General features: G+C 42.7%; 1 protein-coding gene across 1 annotated transcript in view; it reads left to right on the forward strand.

Moving 5' to 3' along the window:
- Positions 1-25528, forward strand: part of zfyve26 (zinc finger, FYVE domain containing 26) — a 112432-nt gene that overhangs the window by 58408 nt on the left and 28496 nt on the right. Inside the window, exons 26-32 of the mRNA XM_038966934.1 lie at positions 233-328; positions 4417-4570; positions 10986-11078; positions 14519-14700; positions 20990-21132; positions 21305-21333; positions 22771-22907. Of these exons, the coding sequence (XP_038822862.1) occupies positions 233-328; positions 4417-4570; positions 10986-11078; positions 14519-14700; positions 20990-21132; positions 21305-21333; positions 22771-22907 (834 nt within the window). The remainder of the gene's footprint in view (positions 1-232; positions 329-4416; positions 4571-10985; positions 11079-14518; positions 14701-20989; positions 21133-21304; positions 21334-22770; positions 22908-25528) is intronic.

Raw genomic sequence — 25528 nt, forward strand, 5'->3', positions numbered from 1 at the left:
TCTACTCTCTCCTCTACACTCTCTCTACTCTCTCTTCTCTCTCCTCTCTGTTTCCCTACTCTCTCTACTCTCTCCTCTACTCTCTCTACTCTCCTCTCCTCTCTGTCTCCCTACTCTCTCTACTCTCTGTCTCTCTCTTTCTCCTCTCTCTCTCTTCTCTCTCCTCTCTGTCTCTCTCTTTCTCCTCTCTCCCTATTCTCTCTACTCGCCGTCTCTCTTCTCTCTCCTCTAGGTCCTCCTCACCCTCCCCCCCAACGCCAGACAGGACTACTTTCCCCTCCTCTCTGAGCCACTATTAATGCTGGAACAGCTCCTGATGAACCTGAAGGTGCCACCCAATTATTGTTGTTATAGTATTATTGTATTATGTGGACAAAAATATAAACGCAACATGTAAAGTGTTGGTCCCATGTTTCATGAGTTGAAATAAAAGATCCCCGAAATCTTCCATATGCACACATTTCTCTCAAATGTTGTTGACATCCCTGTTAGTGAGCATTTCTCCTTTGCCAAGATAAATCCATCCACCTGACAGGTGTGGCATATCAAGAAGCTGATTAAACAGCATGATCATTACACAGATGCACCTTGTGCTGGGGACAATAAAAGGCCACTCTAAAATGTGCAGTTTTGTAACACAACACAAATGCCACAGATGTCTCAAGTTTTGAGGGAGCGTGCAATTTGCATGCTGACTGCAGGAATGTCCACCAGAGCTATTGCTAGTGAATTTAATGTTCATTTTTCTACCATAAGCCGCCTCCAATGTCGTTTTTGAGAATTTGGCAGTACGTCCAACCGGCCTCACAACCGCAGACCACACGTTACCACGCCAGCCCAGGACCTCCACATCCTGCTTCTTCACCTGCGGGATCGACTGAGACCAGCCACCTGGACAGCTGATGAAGCTGTAGATTTGCACAAACTGTCAGAAACCGTCTCAGGGAAGCTCATCTGGGTGCTCGTTGTCCTCACCAGGGTCTTGACCCGACTGCTCACCTCTGATGGCCACTGGCACGCTGGAGAAGTGTGCTTTTCACGGACAAATCCTGGTTTAAACTGTACCTGGCAGATGGTAGACAGCCGGTATGGCGTCGTGTGGGTGAGTGGTTTGCTGACGTCAACGTTGTGAACAGAGTGCCCCATGGTGGAGGAGGGGTTACGGTATGGGCAGGCATAAGCTACGGACAATGAACGCGATTGCATTTTATTTGAATGCACAGAGATACCGTGACGAGATCCTGAGGCTCATTGTCGTGCCATTCATCCATCACCTCATGTTTCAGCATGATAATGCACAGGCCCCATGTCGCTATCATCTGTACACAATTCCTGGAAGCTAAAAATGTCCCAGTTCTTCCATGGCCTGCATACTCACCAGACATGTCACCCATTGAGCATGTTTGGGATGCTCTGGATCAACGTGTACGACAGCATATTGCTATGCGAAGGAGATGTGACGCGCTGCATGAGGCAAATGGTGGTCACACCAGATACTGACTGGTTTTCTGATCCACACCCCTACTTTTTTTTTAAAGGTATCTGTGACCAACAAGATGCATATCTGTATTTCCAGTCATGTGAAATCCATAGATTAGGGCCTAATGAATTTATTTCAATTGACTGATTTCCTTATATGAACTAACTTTGAAATTGTTGCATGTTGTGTTTATATTTTTGTTTGGTGTGTGTGTGTCATATACAGTACCAGTCAAAAGTTTGGACACCTACTCATTCAACGTTTTTTCTTTATTTGTACTATTTTCTACATTGTCGAATAATAGTAAAGACATCAAAACTATGAAATAACACATATGGAATCACATAGTAACCGAAAAAGTGTTAAACAAATCAAAATATATTTTAGATTTTTCAAAGTTGCCACCCTTTGCCTTGATGACAGATTTGCACACTCTTGGCATTCTCTCAACCAGCTTCACCTGGAATGCTGTTCCAACGGTCTTGAAGGAGTTCCCACATATGCTGAGCACTTGCTGGCTGCTTTTCCTTCTACAGTCCAACTCATCCCAAACCATCTCAATTGGGTTGAGGTCGGGTGATTGTGGAGGCCAGGTCATCTGATGCAGCACTCCATCACTCTCCTTCTTGGTCAAATAGCCCTTGCACAGCTTGGAGGTGTTTTGGGTCATTGTTCTGTGGAAAAACAAATGATAGTCCCAAACCAGATAGGATGGCGTATCGCTGCAGAATGCTGTGGTAGCCATGCTGGTTAAGTGTGCCTTGAATTATAAATAAATCACTGACAGTGTCTTCAGCAAAGCACCCCCACACCATCAACACCACCTCCTCCATGCTTCACGGTGGGAACCACACATGCGGAGATCATCCATTCACCTACTCTGCGTTTCACAAAGACACAACGGTTGGAACCAAAAATATAACATTTGGACTCATCAGACCAAAGGACAGATTTCCACCAGTCTAATGTCCACTGCTCGTGTTTCTTGGCCCAATCAAGTCTCTTCTTCTTATTGGTGCCCTTTAGTAGTGGTTTCTTTGCAGCAATTTGGCTACGAAGGCCTGATTTACACAGTCTCCTCTGAACAGTTGTTGAGATGTGTCTGTTACTTGAACTCTGTGAAGCATTTATTTGGGCTGTAATTTCTGAGGCTGGTAACTAATGAACGTATCCTCTGCAGCAGAGGTAACTCTGGGTCTTCCTTTCCTGTGGCGGTCCTCATGAGAGCCTGTTTCATCATAGCGCTTGAGGTTTTTGCGACTGCACTTGAAACTTTCAAAGTTCTTGAAATGTTCCGTATTGACTGACCTTCATGTCTTAAAGTAATGATGGACTGTCATTTCTCTTTGTTCATTTGAGCTGTTCTTGCCATAATATGGACTTGGTCTTTTACCAAATAGGGCAATCTTCTGTATATCTCCCCTACCATGTCACAATACAACTGATTGTCTCAAACGCATTGAGGAAAGAAATTCCAGAAATTAACTTTCAACAAGGCACAACTGTTAATTGAAATGCATTCCAGGTGACTACCTCATGAAACTGGTTGAGAGAATGCCAAGAGTGTGCAAAGCTGTCATCAAGGCAAAGGGTGGCTACTTTGAAGAATCAAATATTTTAAGTATATTTTGAATTGTTTAACACTTTTTGGGTTACTACATGATTCCATATGTGTTATTTCATAGTTTTGATGTCTTCACTATTATTCTACAATGTAGAAAACAGTAAAAATAAAGAAAAACCCTTGAATGAGTTGGTGTCCAAACTTTTGACTGGTACTGTATCTATAGTATTTATCATATTGTATTATAAAAAAAAGTATTGTGCTAGTTTTGGATTTTACTATTTGATAAAAATCTATGAATGTAAATTGGTGTCCAATTGCATCTATGAATGCGAGCAGCAAATAAACTCTACTGGTAATACTACTACTACTACTGGTAATACTGCTACTACTGGTACAACTACTACTACTACTACTGGTACTACTACTACTACTACTACTACTAATACTGTTAATACTACTACTACTGGTACTACTACTACTACTACTACTACTACTAATACTGTTAATACTACTACTACTGGTACTACTACTGGTACTACTACTACTACTACTAATACTGTTAATACTACTACTACTGGTACTACTACTGGTACTACTACTACTACTACTACTGTTGATGCTACTGCGGCTGCTTTACTACTGGTACTACTACTACTACTACTACTACTACTACTAATACTGTTAATACTACTACTACTGGTACTACTACTGGTACTACTACTACTACTACTACTGGTAATACTGGTAATAGTACTACTACTGGTAATACTGGTAATACTACTACTACTGGTAATACTACTACTACCACTACTGGTACTACTACTACTACTACTACTACTGGTAATACCACTACTGCTACTACTACTACTACTGGTAATACTACTACTACTACTACGGGTACTACTACTACTACTACTACTACTACTACTGGTAATACCACTACTGCTACTACTACTACTACTGGTAATACTACTACTACTACTACGGGTACTACTACTACTACTACTACTACTGGTAATACTACTACTACTGGTAATACTACTACTACTACTACGGGTACTACTACTACTACTACTACTACTGGTAATACTACTACTACTGGTAATACTACTGGTAATACTACTACTACTACTGGTAATACTACTACTACTACTGGTAATACTACTGGTAATACGACTACTACTACTACTACTACTACTACTACTGGTACTTTTACTACTACTACGGTGGACTGGGCTCACGTGGCAGTGATTATTAGTGGCACATTGTGTAGTTAATATAATCTGGAGCTGAAGTCTTTTAATCTGTTATCAAGTATTTCAGTGTTTACTGTCTGCCATTTGTTCAATGAGAACTTTGACCTTTGAAGGTGGACTGGGCTGAAGTGGCGGTGAGGACGTTACAGAACCTACTATTAGGCCGGGAGGATGGCTTCACCACCCATGACATAGACAAACTACTCTCTAACTACGCCTGCAAGGCCCTGGACTTCCCCTACGCACCCACGGAGAGGTCTCGTTCTGGTCAGTACCAACCGCACCACACACAAACACACTAGTGATGCGCGGGTTGACCCGTAACCCGCAGACCCCCCTGGTGTTATATCTGTGGGTCGGGTGGGTTTAGGGGTCAGAAAATATTGTGTGGTTGAAGGGCTATTGGGTTGAAGAAAGAGAAAGGGATGTATTCAAATTCCACAAACGTATCATTATTGTGCGATTTCATATATTTTATCTGCCGTTAGTGCCTAAGCTTTAGGGCCTAACTGTACGGGCGGCAAATACACGCCAAATGCTTTTGGGAACTTGGGCAGAAAAAGTTTACGTCGATCCACGTCGATCCACCGTCGATCCACAGGCAAAAAGGACGATGTCTGAGTTTATTTCATTAAGAGAGAAGCTGCGTAATGGAGAATTGAAAATAACGAGAAAGGAGGGAGAGAACACTAGCCTAATGTTTGGGAATGATGTTGTGTAATGATTGTGAGGCGCCACTCACACGACCTGTACTCCTCTGGCCTGGTTATGCGTCCACCATAGTTTCTGGAACTTTCTGGAAATATCCAAGCCAGCAAACTACGGTTCAGGTCAACACGACAGTGGAAAAAGGGTGTTATGTCACTAATGCACAGGTTTGTACTATTGGATGTCTCTCCCTGTCTCCCCAGACTCAGTCATCGGTCTACACAACCACTCATATTGTAAGTCAAATGTACTATGGATATGTGATTGTCCAATCTCTCAAGTTGTGTCTATGAGTTGTGGTGACGTGTGATAAACGTTCTGGTACAAAATGGTTGCCGTGCGTCATTCAAGTGGGTGCTGCCACTCATTGGTGGTGGATGATGGGAAATTCCCTCTTACTTTGTAAAGTGCTTTGAGTACCTCGGTTGGTTTTATATAAAATCCAATCCGTTATTGTAGAGTTAAAGTCAAGTTTCCTTTGTTATCTCACGACTACCTTCCTCTATCAGACACAGTGTTGGGAGTAACTAGTTACCAAGTACTCTGATTATATATATATTTTTTTTGTGGTAACGAGTAACCTAACTCGTTTAGTTTTTCAATTTAATCAATAAGTTACTTGGTTACTTTTACAATATTATTGTCCTTTTTCTTTGTTTTGGCACAAAAAAAAGAAAAAAAGAAAATCCCTCCACCCTAGGCTACGATCATCACGCTGTTCCTGCATGAACGTTGTGGCGGGTAGTTGGCATGCTAGCTAGATAGCGTGTGAGATGACAGCGACAATAGCCTTTATCGTGGAAGTAGTCCTATTACTTAGAAATGGCTGAAGAAAAGGACCGATGTTACCTTGAGTGTTGACTGACGTTACTTGCTGGATTTTCATCGGATTCAGGCGAGTGGCCCGTTTATTGTCTGGTAATAAAGAAAATAGCGTAGCTAAGTTAGTCTCAGTTGATAAGAATTGACATTTCTCCGCTCTTTTTTCACCATTTAACATAAAGTAAAGGGCAGTACAATTAGAATAACGTGAAAGTATAGTTTTACGTAGAATCTCCGCCCAGTTCGTATCTGTGTGTAAAACAGATTGGTAGCCAGTTGTACTTGTATTTGAGCTCTCCTCTTACGAAGCCCAGTTGGTTTTATACAGTGGGTATCAGAAGTATTCACCCCCTTGGATTTAAAAAAAAATGTAGTTGTATTACAAAGTGTGATTTGAAATAGATAGATTTTTTTGGGGGGGGGGGGGTCATTGATCTACACAATATACTCCGTAATATCAAAGTGAAAATAAAATACACATTTTTACAAATTAATAAAATGTAATAACTAAAATATAGTCGTATTGAACCCCCTTTGTTTAGGCAAGCCTATATTAGTTCAGGAGAAAAATGTGGCTTAACAAATCACATAATAAGTTACATGGCCTCACTGGGTGTGAAATAATATGGGTTGACAGGATTCTTTGAAAGACTACCCCTTCCTCTGTCCCCCATACATACATCTGTAAAGTCCCTCAGTCAAGTGTTGAATTCTCTAGCACAGATTCAACTACAGTACATTTTGACCTGGGAGCTTTTTTCAAAAGATGCCTCATGAAAAAGGGAAGTGATTTGGTAGATGGGAATCAATAACAAATCATGCATTGAATATCTCTTTAAGTGCGGTCAAGTTCACAATTATGCTGTGGATGATGTATTAAACCACCCCAGTCACATCAACTGAGCTGCTGGACAGGAAAGAAACTGCTCAGGAATCTCACCATGAGGCCATTGGTGATTTTAAAACCGCTACAGAGTTCAATGGCTGTGATAGGAGAAAACTGAGGATGGATCAACAACATTGTAGTGACTCCACAATAATGACCTAAATGACAGAGTAAAAATATACAGAATATAAAACAAGGCAAAGCAATAAATGTTTGGCCTATATGCAAAGCCTTATGTTGGGGAAAATCCAACACAACACATCACTGAATAACTTCCTCCTGATTTTCAAGAATGGTGGTGGCTGCATCATGTTATGGGTATGCTTGACATCAGAAAATACTGGGGAGTTTTTTAGGATAAAAAATACATGGAATGGAGCTAAGCACACGCAAAGTCCTAGAGGAAAACTTGGTTCAGTCTGCTTTCCACCAGCCGCTGGGAGAGGAATTCACCTTTCAGCAGGACAATAACCTAAAACACAAGGCCAAATGCTCCTGAGTGGCCAAGTTACAGTGTTGATTCAATCTATTTGAAAATCTATGGCAAGACTTGAAGATTGCTGTCTTGCCATGATCCCCAACACCTTGACTGAGCTTAAACATTTTTGGAAATAATAATGGTAAAATATTGCACAATCCAGGTGTGCAAAACTCTTAGAGATTTACCCAAGACTCACAGCTGTAATCGCTGCCAAAGGTGTTTCAAACATGCATCGACTCAGAGCGTTGAGCGTTGAACTTATCTAGTGAAGGGGTATGTGTCATTTTCAAATAAATGACTATTTAATCCCACTTTGTAACACAATAAAATTTGAAGTGGGGTGAATACTTATGATACCCAGTGTACAGTCGTGGCCAAAGGTTTTGAGAATGATACAAATATGAATTTTCACAAAGTCTGCTGCCTCAGTTTGTATGATGGCAATTTGCATATACTCCAGAATGTTATGAAGAGTGATCAGATGAATTGCAATTAATTGCAAAGTCCCTCTTTGCCATGCAATTGAACTGAATTCCCCAAAAACATTTCCACTGCATTTCAGCCCTGCCACAAAAGGAGAAGCTGACATCATGTCAGTGATTCTCTCGTTAACACAAGTGTGAGTGTTGACGAGGACAAGGCTGGAGATCACTCTGTCATGCTGATTGAGTTTGAATAACAGACTGGAAGCTTCCAAAGGAGGGTGGTGCTTGGAATCATTGTTCTTCCTCTGTCAACCATGGTTACCTGCAAGGAAACACGTGCCGTCATCATTGCTTTGCACAAAAAGGGCTTCACAGGCAAGGATATTGCTGCCAGTAAGATTGCACCTAAATCAACCATTTATCGGATCATCAAGAACTTCAAGGAGAGCGGTTCAATTGATGTGAAGAAAGCTTCAGGGTGCCCAAGAAAGTCCAGCAAGCGCCAGGACCGTCTCCTAAAGTTGATTCAGCTGCGGGATCGGGGCACCACCAGTACAGAGCTTGCTCAGGAATGGCAGCAGGCAGGTGTGAGTGCATCTGCACGCACAGTGAGGCGAATACTTTTGGAGGATGGCCTGGTGTCAAGAAGGGCAGCAAAGAAGCCACTTCTCTCCAGAAAAAACATCAGGGACAGACTGATATTCTGCAAAAGGTACAGGGATTGCTGAGGACTGGGGTAAAGTCATTTTCTCTGATGAATCCCCTTTCCGATTGTTTGGGGCTTCCGGAAAAAAGCTTGTCCGGAGAAGACAAGGTGAGCGCTACCATCAGTCCTGTGTCATGTCAACAGTAAAGCATCCTGAGACCATTCGTGTGTGGGGTTGCTTCTCAGCCAAGGGAGTGGGCTCACTCACAATTTTGCCTAAGAACACAGCCATGAATAAAGAATGGTACCAACACATCCTCCGAGAGCAACTTCTCTCAACCATCCAGGAACAGTTTGGTGATGAACAATGCCTTTTCCAGCATGATGGAGCACCTTGCCATAAGGCAAAAGTGATAACTAAGTGGCTCGGGGAACAAAACATCGATATTTTGGGTCCATGGCCAGGAAACTCCCCAGACCTTAATCCCATTGAGAACTTGTGGTCAATCCTCAAGAGGCGGGTGGGACATACAAAAATCCACAAATTCTGACAAGCTCCAAGCATTGATTATGCAAGAATGGGCTGCCATCAGTCAGGATGTGGCCCAGAAGTTAATTGACAGCATGCCAAGGGGGGATTGCAGAGGTCTTGAATAAGAAAGGTCAACATTGCAAATATTGACTCTTTGCATCAACTTCATGTAATTGTCAATAAAAGCCTTTGACACTTCTGAAATGCTTGTAATTATACTTCAGTATTCCATAGTAACATCTGACAAAAATATCTAAAGACACTTAAGCAGCAAACTTTGTGGAAATTAATATTTGTGTCATTCTCAAAACTTTTGGCCACGACTGTATATGTACAGTTGAAGTCGGAAGTGTACATACACTTAGGTTGGAGTCATTAAAACTAGTTTTTCAACCACTCCACAAATTTATTGTTAACAAACTATAGTTTTGGCAAGTCGGTTAGGACATCTACTTTGTGCATGACAAAAGTAATTTTCCCAACAGTTGTTTACAGACAGATTATTTCACTTATAATTCACTGTATCACAATTCCAGTGGGTCAGAAGTTTACATACACTAAGTTGACTGTGCCTTTAAACAGCTTGGAAAATTCTAGAAAATGATGTCATGGCTTTAGAAGCTTCTGATAGGCTAATTGACATCATTTGAGTCAATTGGAGGTGTACCTGTGGATGTATTGCAAGGCCTACCTTCAAACTCAGTGCCTCTTTGCTTGACATCATGGGAAAATCAAAAGAAATCAGCAAAGACCTCAGAAAAAAAATTGTAGACCTCCACAAGTCTGGTTCATCCTTGGGAGCAATTTCCAAACGCCTGAAGGTCCTATATCGACATAACCTGAAAGGCCACTCAGCAAGTAAGAAGCCACTACTTCAAAACCGTCATAAGCCAGACTACGGTTTGCAACTGCACATGGGGACAAAGAAGAAATGGAGAAATGTCCTCTGGTCTGATTAAACAAAAATAGAACTGTTTGGCCATAATGACCATCGTTATGTTTGGAGGAAAAAGGGGGATGCTTGCAAGCCGAAGAACACCATCCCAACCGTGAAGAACGGGGGTGGCAGCATCATGTTGTGGGGGTGCTTTGCTGCAGGAGGGACTGGTGCACTTCACAAAATAGATGGCATCATGAGAAAAGAAAATGATGTGGATATATTGAAGCAACATCTCAAGACATCAGTCAGGAAGTTAAAGCTTGGGTCTTCCAAATGGACAATGGGTCAATGGGACAATGGACAATGGGTCTTCCAAATGGACAATGACCCCAAGCATACTTCCAAAGTTGTGGCAAAATGGCTTAAGGACAACAAAGTCAAGGTATTGGAATGGCCATCACAAAGCCCTGACCTCAATCCTATAGAAAATGTGTGGGCAGAACTGAAAAAGTGTTTGCGAGCAAGGAGGCCTACAAACCTGACTCAGTTACACCAGCTCTTTCAGGAGGAATGGGCCAGAATTCCCCCCAACTTATTGTGGGAAGCTTGTGGAAGGCTACCTGAAACGTTTAACCCAAGTTAAACAATTTAAAGGCAATGCTACCAAATACTAATTGAGTGTATGTAAACTTCTGACCCACTGGGAATGTGTTGAAAGAAATAAAAGCTGAAATAAATCATTCTCTCTACTATTATTCCGACATTTCACATTCTTAAAATAAAGTGGTGATCCTAACTGACCTAAAACAGGGAATGTTTAGTAGGATTAAATGTCAGGAATTGTGAAAAACTGAGTTTAAATGTATTTGGCTAAGGTGTATGTAAACTTCTGACTTCAACTGTATATCATTTATTTAAAGTATTGTAAAGGATATATTGCTTCTGTCATTATTGCTTGAGTTGGTATAGACATATAGACGAGTGACATGTAGACGAGTGACATGTAGACTAAGCTATGCAAGCCATTCTAATGACCAACACGCGCTAGGCATCTTCAGAGGGGTTTTCTGTTTTTGTTAACGCATGTAATTTAGTGTATTACTTTCCATAGTAACGTTGTAACGTTACGAGTTACTTTAAAAAAGTAACGTTCCCCCAAACACTGAATTTACACATTTGGACTTTTAGATATGATGTGTACTTTTGACACTTTATCACCTTTTGATTTTGAGTTTGAAAACCTTTTTTTTGCAACAACAAAAAGTCTACAACGTTAAAACTTGGACCTCTGTCTGTCCCCAGATTCTGTGATCAGTCTCCAGGATGACCATTGTCCTGCCCAGGACAGCTGTCCCTCTACCCCCTCTAGGATGGCGACACCTCCACCTACTGCAGGTCAGAGATCATTCTATTGTCTGTTATTCTCTATTCTAGTCTGTTATACTCTGTTCTATTCTCTTATACTCCATTCTAGTCTCTTATATATACTACTTTAATATACTATATTCTAGTTTATTATACTCTATTCTAGTCTCTTATACTATTCTAGTTTATTATACTCTATTCTAGTTTATTATACTCTATTCTGTTATACTCTATTCTAGTTTATTATACTCTATTCTAGTCTCTTATATTATTCTAGTTTATTATACTCTATTCTAGTCTCTTATATTATTCTAGGTTATTATACTCTATTCTAGTCATACTGTGTTCTATTATACTTTATTCTAGTATACTCTACTTTATTATACTCTATTCTAGTCTAGTATACTCTCCTAGTTTATTATACTATATTCTATTATACTCTATTTTAGTTTATTATACTCTATTCTAGTTTATTATAATCTAGTTTATTATAATTTATTATACTCTATTATATTATACTCTATTCTAGTTTATTATACTCTATTCTAGTCATTATACTCAATTCTAGTCTAATATAGTTTATTCTAGTATACTCTATTTTAATTTATTTTATTATACTTTATTCTAGTATTCTCTAGTTTATTATAGTCTATTATACTCTATTCTAGTTTATTATACTCTATTCTAGTATTCTCTAGTTTATTATAGTCTATTATACTCTATTCTAGTTTATTATACTCTATTCTATTATACTCTAGTTTATTCTATTCTATTATACTATATTATAGTTTATTATACGCTATTCTAGTTTATTATACTCTTCTATTATACTCTAGTTTATTATACTCTATTCTAGTTTATTATACTCTATTCTAGTTTATTATACTCTATTCTATTCTATTCTATTATACTCTATTCTATTATACTCTAGTTTTTATACTCTATTTTATTATACTCTTCTAGTCTATTATACTCTATTTTAGTCTCTTATGGTCTATTCTAGTATAGTATGCTCTATTCTAGTATATTATGCTCTATTCTAGTCTATTATGCTCTTCTAGTCTATGGTCTATTCTAGTCTATTATACTCTATTCTAGTCTATTATGGTCTATTCTAGTTTATTATATTCTACTCTATTATTCTCTATTATATTCTAGTTCAGTTTACTCTATTCTAGTCTATTATACTATTCTATTCTATTATGCTCTATTCTAGTCTATTCTAGTCTATTATGCTCTATTCTAGTCTATTATACTCTCTTCTAGTTTATTATGCTCTATTCTATTCTATTATGCTCTATTCTAGTCTATTCTAGTCTATGCTCTATTCTAGTCTATTATACTCTCTTCTAGTTTATTATGCTCTATTCTAGTCTATTCTAGTCTATTATACTCTCTTCTAGTTTATTATACTATATTCTAGTCTATTATGCTCTATTCTAGTTTATTATACTCCATTCTAGTCTCTTATACTATTCTAGTTTATTATACTCTATTCTAGTCTATTATGCTCTATTCTAGTCTATTATGCTCTATTCTATTCTATTATGCTCTATTCTAGTTTATTATGCTCTATTCTAGTCTATTATACTCTCTTCTAGTTTATTATACTCTCTTCTAGTTTATTATGCTATATTCTAGTCTATTATGCTCTATTCTAGTCTATTCTAGTCTATTATGCTCTATTCTAGTCTATTATGCTCTATTCTAGTCTATTATGCTCTATTCTATTCTAGTCTATTATGCTCTATTCTAGTCTATTCTAGTCTATTATGCTCTATTCTAGTCTATTATGCTCTATTCTAGTCTATTATGCTCTATTCTATTCTATTATGCTCTATTCTAGTCTATTATGCTCTATTCTAGTCTATTCTAGTCTATTATAGTCTATTCTAGTTCAGTATACTCTATTCTATTATACTCTAGTTTGTATACTCTATTTTAGTCTGTTATGGTCTATTCTAGTCATATGCTCTATTCTAGTCTGTTATGGTCTATTATAGTCTGTTATACTCTATTCTAGTCTATTATGATCTATTCTAGTCTATTATACTCTATTCTAGTATATTATGCTCTATTCTAGTCTGTTATGGTCTATTCTAGTCTATTCTAGTCTATTATGCTCTATTCTAGTCTATTATGCTCTATTCTAGTCTATTATGCTCTATTCTATTCTAGTCTATTATGCTCTATTCTAGTCTATTATGCTCTATTCTAGTCTATTCTAGTCTATTATGCTCTATTCTAGTCTATTATGCTCTATTCTATTCTATTATGCTCTATTCTATTCTATTATGCTCTATTCTAGTCTATTATGCTCTATTCTAGTCTATTATACTCTATTCTAGTTCAGTATACTCTATTCTATTATACTCTAGTTTGTATACTCTATTTTAGTCTGTTATGGTCTATTCTAGTCATATGCTCTATTCTAGTCTGTTATGGTCTATTATAGTCTGTTATACTCTATTCTAGTCTATTATGATCTATTCTAGTCTATTATACTCTATTCTAGTATATTATGCTCTATTCTAGTCTGTTATGGTCTATTCTAGTATATTATGCTCTATTCTAGTCTATTATGGTCTATTATACTCTATTCAAGTCTATTATGGTCTATTATACTCTATTATGGTATATTCTAGTTTATTATATTGTAGTTCAGTTTACTCTATTCTAGTCTATTATACTCTATTCTAGTTTATTATATTCTATTCTATTATTCTCTATTATATTCTAGTTCAGTATACTCTATTCTATTATACTCTAGTCTGTTATACTCTATTCTAGTCTGTTATGGTCTATTCTAGTCTAGTATACTCTATTCTAGTTTATTATACTCTGTTCTATTATTCTCTATTATATTCTAGTTCAGCATACTCTATTCTAGTTTATTATACTCTATTCTAGTCTGTTATGGTCTATTCTAGTTTATTATAATCTATTCTAGTGTATTATACTCTTCTAGTCTATTATGGTCTATTTTACTATACATTATTTTATTAGTCTATTCTAGATTATACTAGTATACTGTATTTTATTATACTCTATTCTAGTCTATAGTTTATTCTAGTATACTGTATTTTATTATTCTCTATTCTAGTCTATAGTTTATTCTAGTATATTGTATTTTATTATGCTCTATTCTAGTTTATTCTAGTATACTGTATTTTATTATACTCTATTCTAGTTTATTCTAGTATACTGTATTTTATTATACTCTATTCTAGTCTATAGTTTATTCTAGTATACTGTATTTTATTATTCTCTATTCTAGTCTATAGTTTATTCTAGTATACTGTATTTTAATATACTCTAGTCTGTGCAATCATTCAAATGTTTCATCTTATTTTGTTGCACGTGGTTACTGTGGCAAGATGTACTACAGTACCCATAATGCTTTGTACCAGCACCTCCGATTTGACAGAATGCATTGTGAAGATAACGCTGTTTCCGTCTCCCGACTCCAGGTAGTACCTCCGTGCACACCTCGTCCTCCAGCAGTTCCCTGGACAGAGGGTCGACCGGCAGGAGAATCCAGCGCTCCCCGGATCAGTTCCAACCCCCAGACAGAGCCCCGGTTCGTAAGGACTGGGTCCCAGACAATCAGCAGCATGTCTGCATGGTCTGCCAGCGAGAACGCTTCACCATGGTGAGAATAAGACCCCCCCGTGAAAGAGTCTGGTCCCCTGTAGCTCAGTTGGTAGAGCATGGCGCTTGTATCTACAAGGTAGTGGGTTCGATTCCCGGGACCACCCAATGTATGCATTAGAGGTCGACCTCTAGTATGCATGCATGACTGTAAGTCGCTTTGGATAAAAGCATCTGCTAAATGGTGTGTGTGTATATATATATATATATATATATGTGTATATTTATTATATTATAGAGTGGAATGGCTAAATCTCTCAAAGTAAAAATAAGCCACTTGAGTGAGTGGCGGATAAATGAAGGGGTGAGTGGCGGATAAATGAAGGCGTGAGTGAGTGGCGGATAAATGAAGGCGTGAGTGAGTGGCGGATAAATGAAGGCGTGAGTGAGTGGCGGATAAATGAAGGCGTGAGTGAGTGGCGGATAAATGAAGGCGTGAGTGAGTGGCGGATAAATGAAGGCGTGAGTGAGTGGCGGATAAATGAAGGCGTGAGTGAGTGGCGGATAAATGAAGGGGTGAGTGGCGGATAAATGAAGGGGTGAGTGGCGGATAAATGAAGGCGTGAGTGAGTGGCGGATAAATGAAGGCGTGAGTGAGTGGCGGATAAATGAAGGCGTGAGTGAGAGGCGGATAAATGAAGGGGTGAGTGGCGGATAAATGAAGGGGTGAGTGGCGGATAAATGAAGGCGTGAGTGAGTGGCGGATAAATGAAGGGGTGAGTGAGTGGCGGATAAATGAAGGGGTGAGTGAGTGGCGGATAAATGAAGGGGTGAGTGAGTGGCGGATAAATGAAGGGATGAGTGGCGGATAAATGAAGGCGTGAGTGAGTGGCGGATAAATGAAGGCGTGAGTGAGTGGCGGATAAATGAAGGGGTGAGTGGCGGATAAATGAAGGGGTGAGTGGCGGATAAATGAAGGGGTGAGTGGCGGATAAATGAAGGCGTGGGTGAGTGGCGGATAAATGAAGGCGTGAGTGAGTGGCGGATAAATGAAGGCGTGAGTGAGTGGCGGATAAATGAAGGCGTGAGTGAGTGGCGGATAAATGAAGGCGTGAGTGAGTGGCGGATAAATGAAGGCGTGAGTGAGTGGCGGATAAATGAAGGGGTGAGTGGCGGATAAATGAAGGCGTGAGTGAGTGGCGGATAAATGAAGGGGTGAGTGAGTGGCGGATAAATGAAGGGGTGAGTGAGTGGCGGATAAATGAAGGGGTGAGTGAGTGGCGGATAAATGAAGGGATGAGTGGCGGATAAATGAAGGCGTGAGTGAGTGGCGGATAAATGAAGGGGTGAGTGAGTGGCGGATAAATGAAGGGATGAGTGGCGGATAAATGAAGGGGTGAGTGGCGGATAAATGAAGGGGTGAGTGGCGGACACTAAATGGCTCCTACAAAGAGAAAATGGTGGCATTGGTTTCCCACAGACAGATTAAGACTACTCATTGGTTCCCCACAAACAGATTAAGACTAGTCATTGGTTCCCCACAAACAGATTAAGACTACTCATTGGTTCCCCACAAACAGATTAAGACTACTCATTGGTTCCCCACAAACAGATTAAGCCTACTCATTGGTTCCCCACAAACAGGTTAAGACTACTCATTGGTTCCCCACAAACAGATTAAGACTACTCATTGGTTCCCCACAAACAGATTAAGACTACTCATTGGTTCCCCACAAACAGATTAAGACTACTCATTGGTTCCCCACAAACAGATTAAGACTACTCATTGGTTCCCCACAAACAGATTAAGACTACTCATTGGTTCCCCACAAACAGATTAAGACTACTCATTGGTTCCCCACAAACAGATTAAGACTACTCATTGGTTCCCCACAAACAGATTAAGACTACTCATTGGTTCCCCACAAACAGATTAAGACTACTCATTGGTTCCCCACAAACAGATTAAGACTACTCATTGGTTTCCCACAAACAGATTAAGACTACTCATTGGTTTCCCACAAACAGATTAAGACTACTCATTGGTTCCCCACAGACAGATTAAGACTACTCAGTGGTTCCCCACAGACAGATTAAGACTACTCAGTGGTTCCCCACAGACAGATTAAGACTACTCATTGGTTCCCCACAAACAGATTAAGACTACTCATTGGTTCCCCACAGACAGATTAAGACTACTCATTGGTTCCCCACAAACAGATTAACACTACTCATTGGTTCCCCACAAACAGATTAACACTACTCATTGGTTCCCCACAAACAGATTAAGACTACATTACATTTACATTTAAGTCATTTAGCAGACGCTCTTATCCAGAGCGACTTACAAATTGGTGCATTCACCTTATGATATCCAGTGGAACAGCCACTTTACAATAGTGCATCTAAATCTTTTAAGGGGGGGGGGGGGGGTTAGAAGGATTACTTTATCCTATCCTAGGTATTCCTTAAAGAGGTGGGGTTTCAGGTGTCTCCGGAAGGTGGTGATTGACTCCGCTGACCTGGCGTCGTGAGGGAGTTTGTTCCACCATTGGGGTGCCAGAGCAGCGAACAGTTTTGACTGGGCTGAGCGGGAACTGTACTTCTTCAGAGGTAGGGAGGCGAGCAGGCCAGAGGTGGATGAACGCAGTGCCCTTGTTTGGGTGTAGGGCCTGATCAGAGCCTGAAGGTACGGAGGTGCCGTTCCCCTCACAGCTCCGTAGGCAAGCACCATGGTCTTGTAGCGGATGCGAGCTTCAACTGGAAGCCAGTGGAGAGAGTGGAGAAGCGGGGTGACGTGAGAGAACTTGGGAAGGTTGAACACCAGACGGGCTGCGGTGTTCTGGATGAGTTGTAGGGGTTTAATGGCACAGGCAGGGAGCCCAGCCAACAGCGAGTTGCAGTAATCCAGACGGGAGATGACAAGTGCCTGGATTAGGACCTGCGCCGCTTCCTGTGTGAGGCAGGGTCGTACTCTGCGAATGTTGTAGAGCATGAACCTACAGGAACGGGCCACCGCCTTGATGTTAGTTGAGAACGACAGGGTGTTGTCCAGGATCACGCCAAGGTTCTTAGCGCTCTGGGAGGAGGACACAATGGAGTTGTCAACCGTGATGGCGAGATCATGGAACGGGCAGTCCTTCCCCGGGAGGAAGAGCAGCTCCGTCTTGCCGAGGTTCAGCTTGAGGTGGTGATCCGTCATCCACACTGATATGTCTGCCAGACATGCAGAGATGCGATTCGCCACCTGGTTATCAGAAGGGGGAAAAGAGAAGATTAATTGTGTGTCGTCTGCATAGCAATGATAGGAGAGACCATGTGAGGTTATGACAGAGCCAAGTGACTTGGTGTATAGCGAGAATAGGAGAGGGCCTAGAACAGAGCCCTGGGGGACACCAGTGGTGAGAGCACGTGGTGAGGAGACAGATTCTCGCCACGCCACCTGGTAGGAGCGACCTGTCAGGTAGGATGCAATCCAAGCGTGGGCCGCGCCGGAGATGCCCAACTCGGAGAGGGTGGAGAGGAGGATCTGATGGTTCACAGTATCAAAGGCAGCCGATAGGTCTAGAAGGATGAGAGCAGAGGAGAGAGAGTTAGCTTTAGCAGTGCGGAGCGCCTCCGTGACACAGAGAAGAGCAGTCTCAGTTGAATGACTAGTCTTGAAACCTGACTGATTTGGATCAAGAAGGTCATTCTGAGAGAGATAGCAGGAGAGCTGGCCAAGGACGGCACGTTCAAGAGTTTTGGAGAGAAAAGAAAGAAGGGATACTGGTCTGTAGTTGTTGACATCGGAGGGATCGAGTGTAGGTTTTTTCAGAAGGGGTGCAACTCTCGCTCTCTTGAAGACGGAAGGGACATAGCCAGCGGTCAAGGATGAGTTGATGAGCGAGGTGAGGTAAGGGAGAAGGTCTCCAGAAATGGTCTGGAGAAGAGAGGAGGGGATAGGGTCAAGCGGGCAGGTTGTTGGGCGGCCGGCCGTCACAAGACGCGAGATTTCATCTGGGGAGAAAGAGGTCAAAGCACAGGGTAGGGCAGTGTGAGCAGAACCAGCGGTGTCGTTTGACTTAGCAAACGAGGATCGGATGTCGTCAACCTTCTTTTCAAAATGGTTGACGAAGTCATCCGCAGAGAGGGAGGAGGGGGGGGGGGGGGGGGGGGGGGGGGGAGGGGAGGAGGATTCAGGAGGGAGGAGAAGGTGGCAAAGAGCTTCCTAGGGTTAGAGGCAGATGCTTGGAATTTAGAGTGGTAGAAAGTGGCTTTAGCAGCAGAGACAGAAGAGGAAAATGTAGAGAGGAGGGAGTGAAAGGATGCCAGGTCCGCAGGGAGGCGAGTTCTCCTCCATTTCCGCTCGGCTGCCCGGAGCCCTGTTCTGTGAGCTCGCAATGAGTCGTCGAGCCACGGAGCAGGAGGGGAGGACCGAGCCGGCCTGGAGGATAGGGGACATAGAGAGTCAGAAGATGCAGAAAGGGAGGAGAGGAGGGTTGAGGAGGCAGAATCAGGAGATAGGTTGGAGAAGGTTTGAGCAGAGGGAAGAGATGATAGGATGGAAGAGGAGAGAGTAGCGGGGGAGAGAGAGCGAAGGTTGGGACGGCGCGATACCATCCGAGTAGGGGCAGAGTGGGAAGTGTTGGATGAGAGCGAGAGGGAAAAGAATACAAGGTAGTGGTCGGAGACTTGCAATGAGATTAGTGGAAGAACAGCATCTAGTAAAGATGAGGTCAAGCGTATTGCCTGCCTTGTGAGTAGGGGGGGAAGGTGAGAGGGTGAGGTCAAAAGAGGAGAGGAGTGGAAAGAGGGAGGCAGAGAGGAATGAGTCAAAGGTAGACGTGGGGAGGTTAAAGTCACCCAGAACTGTGAGAGGTGAGCCATCCTCAGGGAAGGAACTTATCAAGGCGTCAAGCTCATTGATGAACTCTCCAAGGGAACCTGGAGGGCGATAAATGATAAGGATGTTAAGCTTGAAAGGGCTGGTAACTGTGACAGCATGGAATTCAAAGGAGGCGATAGACAGATGGGTCAGGGGAGAAAGAGAGAATGTCCACTTGGGAGAGATGAGGATCCCAGTGCCACCACCCCGCTGACCAGAAGCTCTCGGGGTGTGCGAGAACACGTGGGCAGACGAGGAGAGAGCAGTAGGAGTAGCAGTGTTATCTGTGGTAATCCATGTTTCCGTCAGTGCCAAGAAGTCGAGGGACTGGAGGGAAGCATAGGCTGGGATGAACTCTGCCTTGTTGGCCGCAGATCGGCAGTTCCAGAGGCTGCCGGAGACCTGGAACTCCACGTGGGTCGTGCGCGCTGGGACCACCAGGTTAGGGTGGCAGCGGCCACGCGGTGTGAAGCGTTTGTATGGTCTGTGCAGAGAGGAGAGAACAGGGATAGACAGACACATAGTTGACAGGCTACAGAAGAGGCTACGCTAATGCAAAGGAGATTGGAATGACAAGTGGACTACACGTCTCGAATGTTCAGAAAGTTAAGCTTACGTTGCAAAAATCTTATTGACTAAAATGATTAAAATGATGCAGTACTGCTGGCTGGTGAAGTAGGCTAGCTAGCAGTGGCTGCGTTGTTGACTTTGTTTGAAAGTGTTGCTGGCTAGGTAGCCTCTAACTGGCTAGGTAACCTCGATAACTGGCTAGATAATTACTCTAAACTACACAATTATCTTAGATACAAGGACAGCAAAGACAACTATGTAGCTAGCTAACACTACACTAATCAAATCGTTCCGTTGTACTGTTTCGGTAGAAGTTGGCTAGCTGGCTAGCTAGCAGTGTTGACAACGTTAGGACGGCGAAAATAGCTGGCTAGCTGACTTTGTTTGAAAGTGGAGCTGGCTAGGTAACCTCGATAACTGGCTAGATAATTACTCTAAACTACACAATTATCTTAGATACAAAGACAGCAAAGACAACTAAGACTACTCATTGGTTCCCCACAAACAGATTAAGACTACTCATTGGTTCCCCACAAACAGATTAAGACTACTCATTGGTTCCCCACAAACAGATTAAGACTACTCATTGGTTCCCCACAAACAGATTAAGACTACTCATTGGTTCCCCACAAACAGATTAAGACTACTCATTGGTTCCCCACAAACAGATTAAGACTACTCATTGGTTCCCCACAAACAGATTAACACTACTCATTGGTTCCCCACAAACAGATTAAGACTACTCATTGGTTCCCCACAAACAGATTAAGACTACTCATTGGTTCCCCACAAACAGATTAAGGCGACTCATTGGTGTTCAGTACAGGAATAGACTTCATCTGTGTTGGGTGAAACGGGCTCATGATTTGTTGTGTGAAACGGACTCTCCATTCCATCCCGTTGTCCTCCTCAGTTCAACAGGCGTCACCACTGCAGGAGGTGTGGTCGTCTGGTGTGTCATGCCTGCTCCGACCACAAGATGGCGGTAGAGGGCTGCACCGAGGAGGAGAAGAGAGTGCGCGTGTGTGACCAGTGTTACAGCTACTTCCATCCAGAGTAAGACCCTTTAGACCCTACTGGCAGTAACAACCTACTCACTGCTTTATTCACTGTGCTGTGTCACGATGTCACTATGTCACTATGTCACTATGTCACTATGTCGGTATGTCACTATGTCGATCCAAGGTAACATGTCACTGATTTTCCTGTTTTGTTTGTATCATCACAGTTCTGATGACACGCTGGAACAAGCTGAAGGTAAAAGGGTGCTATCATATTCATAACAGACGTTAGTATAAAATGTCTTCCTAAGGCCTCTTCAGCTACTGTAATGTTAAGGTTTATTTGACATGGGGACAATGCACATTGATCAACATTCTGTAAATGTCCCAGATTTAACTAGCCGGTTAGCTAATTACAATTTGTAGTCCTTGGATAGTGTGTGACTCTTCCTCTCTCTCTCCCCTCTTCCTCTCTCTCTCACTCCTCGTCTTCCTCCCTGTCCCCCTCTCTCCCTCTCTCTCTCCCCTCTTCCTCTCTCTCCCCTCTCCCCGCTCCCTCTCACTCCTCGTCTTCCTCCCTGTCCCTCTCTCCCTCTCTCTCCCCTCTCCCTGCTCCCTCTCCTCGTCTTCCTCCCTGTCCCCCTCTCTCCCTCTCTCTCTCCCCTCTTCCTCTCTCTCTCCCCTCCCCCCTCTCCCTGCTCTCTCTTTCTCCCCTCTTCCTCTCTCTCTCCCCTCCCCCCTCTCCCTGCTCCCTCCTCATCTTCCTCCCTGTCCCCCCCTCTCCCTCTCTCTCTCCCCTCTTCCTCTCTCCCCTCCCCCCTCTCCCCGCTCCCTCTCACTCCTCGTCTTCCTCCCTGTCCCCCTCTCTCTCTCCACTCCCCGCTCCCTCTCACTCCTCGTCTTCCTCCCTGTCCCCCTCTCTCCCTCTCTCTCTCCCCTCTTCCTCTCTCTCTCACTCCTCGTCTTCCTCCCTGTCCCCCTCTCTCCCTCTCTCTCTCCCCTCCCCCCTCTCCCCGCTCCCTCTCACTCCTCGTCTTCCTCCCTGTCCCCCTCTCTCCCTCTCTCTCTCCCCTCTTCCTCCTCCCTGTCCCCCTCTCTCCCTCTCTCTCTCCCCTCTTCCTCCTCCCTGTCCCCCTCTCTCCCTCTCTCTCTCCCCTCTTCCTCTCTCTCCCCCCTCTCCCCGCTCCCTCTCACTCCTCGTCTTCCTCCCTGTCTCCCTCTCTCTCTCCCCTCTTCCTCTCTCTCTCCCCTCTTCCTCTCTCTCTCCCCTCTTCCTCTCTCACTCCTCGTCTTCCTCCCTGTCCCCCTCTCTCCCTCTCTCTCTCCCCTCCCCCCTCTCCCCGCTCCCTCTCACTCCTCATCTTCCTCCCTGTCCCCCTCTCTCCCTCTCTCTCCCCTCCCCCCCTCTCCCCGCTCCCTCTCACTCCTCGTCTTCCTCCCTGTCCCCCTCTCTCCCTCTCTCTCTCCCCTCTTCCTCTCTCTCACTCCTCGTCTTCCTCCCTGTCCCCCTCTCTCCCTCTCTCCCCTCTTCCTCTCTCTCTCCCCTCTTCCTCTCTCTCTCCCCTCTTCCTCTCTCTCTCACTCCTCGTCTTCCTCCCTGTCCCCCTCTCTCCCTCTCTCTCTCCCCACCCCCCTCTCCCCGCTCCCTCTCACTCCTCGTCTTCCTCCCTGTCCCCCTCTCTCCCTGACCCAGTTGCAGGTAGTCCTATATCTACAGAGGGAGTGTTAGATTCAATGCTTCACCTGCCAGAGGTCACTCACCGTCAGTTTCACCTCAGCACCAACCCTACAGACAACCTGCAACTACAGACAGAGTTCTACTATGAACAGGTCAGTTATATTATAATTACAGACATATTTCTACTATGAACAGGTCAGTTATATTATAACTACAGACATATTTCTACTATGAACAGGTCAGTTATATTATAATTACAGACAGATTCCTACAATGAACAGGTCAGTTATATTATAATTACAGACATATTTCTACTATGAACAGGTCAGTTATATTATAACTACAGACATATTTCTACTATGAACAGGTCAGTTATATTATAATTACAGACAGATTCCTACAATGAACAGGTCAGTTATATTATAATTACAGACATATTTCTACTATGAACAGGTCAGTTATATTATAATTACAGACATATTTCTACTATGAACAGGTCAGTTATATTATAATTACAGACAGATTCCTACAATGAACAGGTCAGTTATATTATAATTACAGACATATTTCTACTATGAACAGGTCAGTTATATTATAATTACAGACAGATTCCTACAATGAACAGGTCAGTTATATTATAACTACAGACAGATTCCTACAATGAACAGGTCAGTTATATTATAACTACAGACAGATTCCTACTATGAACAGGTCAGTTATATTATAACTACAGACAGATTCCTACAATGAACAGGTCTGTTATATTATAACTACAGACAGATTCCTACAATGAACAGGTCTGTTATATTATAACTACAGACAGATTCCTACAATGAACAGGTCTGTTATATTATAACTACAGACAGATTCCTACTATGAACAGGTCAGTTATATTATAATTACAGACAGATTCCTACAATGAACAGGTCTGTTATATTATAATTACAGACATATTTCTACTATGAACAGGTCAGTTATATTATAATTACAGACAGATTCCTACAATGAACAGGTCAGTTATATTATAACTACAGACAGATTCCTACAATGAACAGGTCAGTTATATTATAACTACAGACAGATTCCTACTATGAACAGGTCAGTTATATTATAACTACAGACAGATTCCTACAATGAACAGGTCTGTTATATTATAACTACAGACAGATTCCTACAATGAACAGGTCTGTTATATTATAACTACAGACAGATTCCTACAATGAACAGGTCTGTTATATTATAACTACAGACAGATTCCTACTATGAACAGGTCAGTTATATTATAATTACAGACAGATTCCTACAATGAACAGGTCTGTTATAACTACAGACAACAGGAACACCAAGGTAACCTGCCTAAATGACTACCGACCCGTAGCACTCACGTCTGTAGTCATGAAGTGTTTTGAAAGGCTGGTCATGGCTCACATCAACACCATTATCCCAGAAACCCCTAGACCCACTCCAATTTGCATACCGCCCTAACAGATCGACAGATGATGCCATCTCTATTGCACTCCACACTGTCCTTTCCCACCTGGACAAAAGGAACACCTACGTGAGAATGCTATTCATTGACTACAGGTCAGTGTTCAACACCATAGTGCCCTCAAAGCTCATCACTAAGCTAAGGACCCTGGGACTAAACACCTCCCTCTGCAACTGGATCCTGGACTTCCTGACGGGCCGCCCCCAGGTGGTGAGGGTAGGTAGCAACACATCAGCCACGCTGACCATCAACACAGGGGCCCCTCAGGGGTGCGTACTTAGTCCCCTCCTGTACTCCCTGTTCACCCACAACTGCATGGCCAGGCACGACTCCAACACCATCATTAAGTTTGCTGACGACACAACAGTGATAGGCCTGATCACCGACAACGATGAGACGGCCTATAGGGAGGAGGTCAGAGACCTGGCCGTGTGGTGCCAGGACAACAACATCTCCCTCAACGTGATCAAGACAAAGGAGCGGATCGTGGACAACGGGAAAAAGGAGGGCTGAGCACGCCCCCGTTGAGATCGACAGAGCCGTAGTGGAGACGGACCACATCAATAAGGACCTATCCTGGTCCAAACACACCAACACAGTCGTGAAGAGGGCACGACAACGCCTCGTCCCCCTCAGGAGGCCGAGAAGATTTGTCATGGGTCTTCCGATCCTCAGAAAGTTCTACAGTTGACAGCATCTTGATTGGCTGCATAATTTCTTGGTTTGACAACTGCTCGGCAACCGACCGCAAGGCGCTCAGAGCTAGTGTGTACGGCCCAGTAATCACTGGGGCTGAGCTCCCTGCCATCCAGGACCTCTATACCAGGCGGTGTCAGAGAAAGGTCCAAAGAATTCAGCCACCCAAGTCAGACTGTTCTCTCTGCTACCTCACGGCAAGCGGTACCGGAGTGCCAAGTCGGGGACCAAAAGGCTTCTGAACAGCTTCTACCCCAAAAGCCGGGGCGGCAGGTAGCCTAGTGGTTAGAGCATTGGGCCAGTAACCGAATGGTTGCAAGATCGAATCCCTGAGCTGACAAGGTAAAAATCTGTCGTTCTGCCCCCTGAACAAGCCAGTTAACCCACTGTTCCCCGGTAGGCCGTCATTGTAAATAAGAATTTGTTCTTAACTGACTTGCCTAGTTAAATAAAGTTAAAATATATATATATTTTTTAAAGCCATAAGACTGCTGAACAGTTAATAAGGCTACCATGACTTTCTGCTTTTCAGCCCCTACCTACATGTACATAGTACCTCAATCACCCCGACTACCTCATACCTCAGTA

Source organism: Salvelinus namaycush, chromosome 28 (assembly GCF_016432855.1).
Source record: "Salvelinus namaycush isolate Seneca chromosome 28, SaNama_1.0, whole genome shotgun sequence".
NCBI lineage: Eukaryota > Metazoa > Chordata > Actinopteri > Salmoniformes > Salmonidae > Salvelinus > Salvelinus namaycush.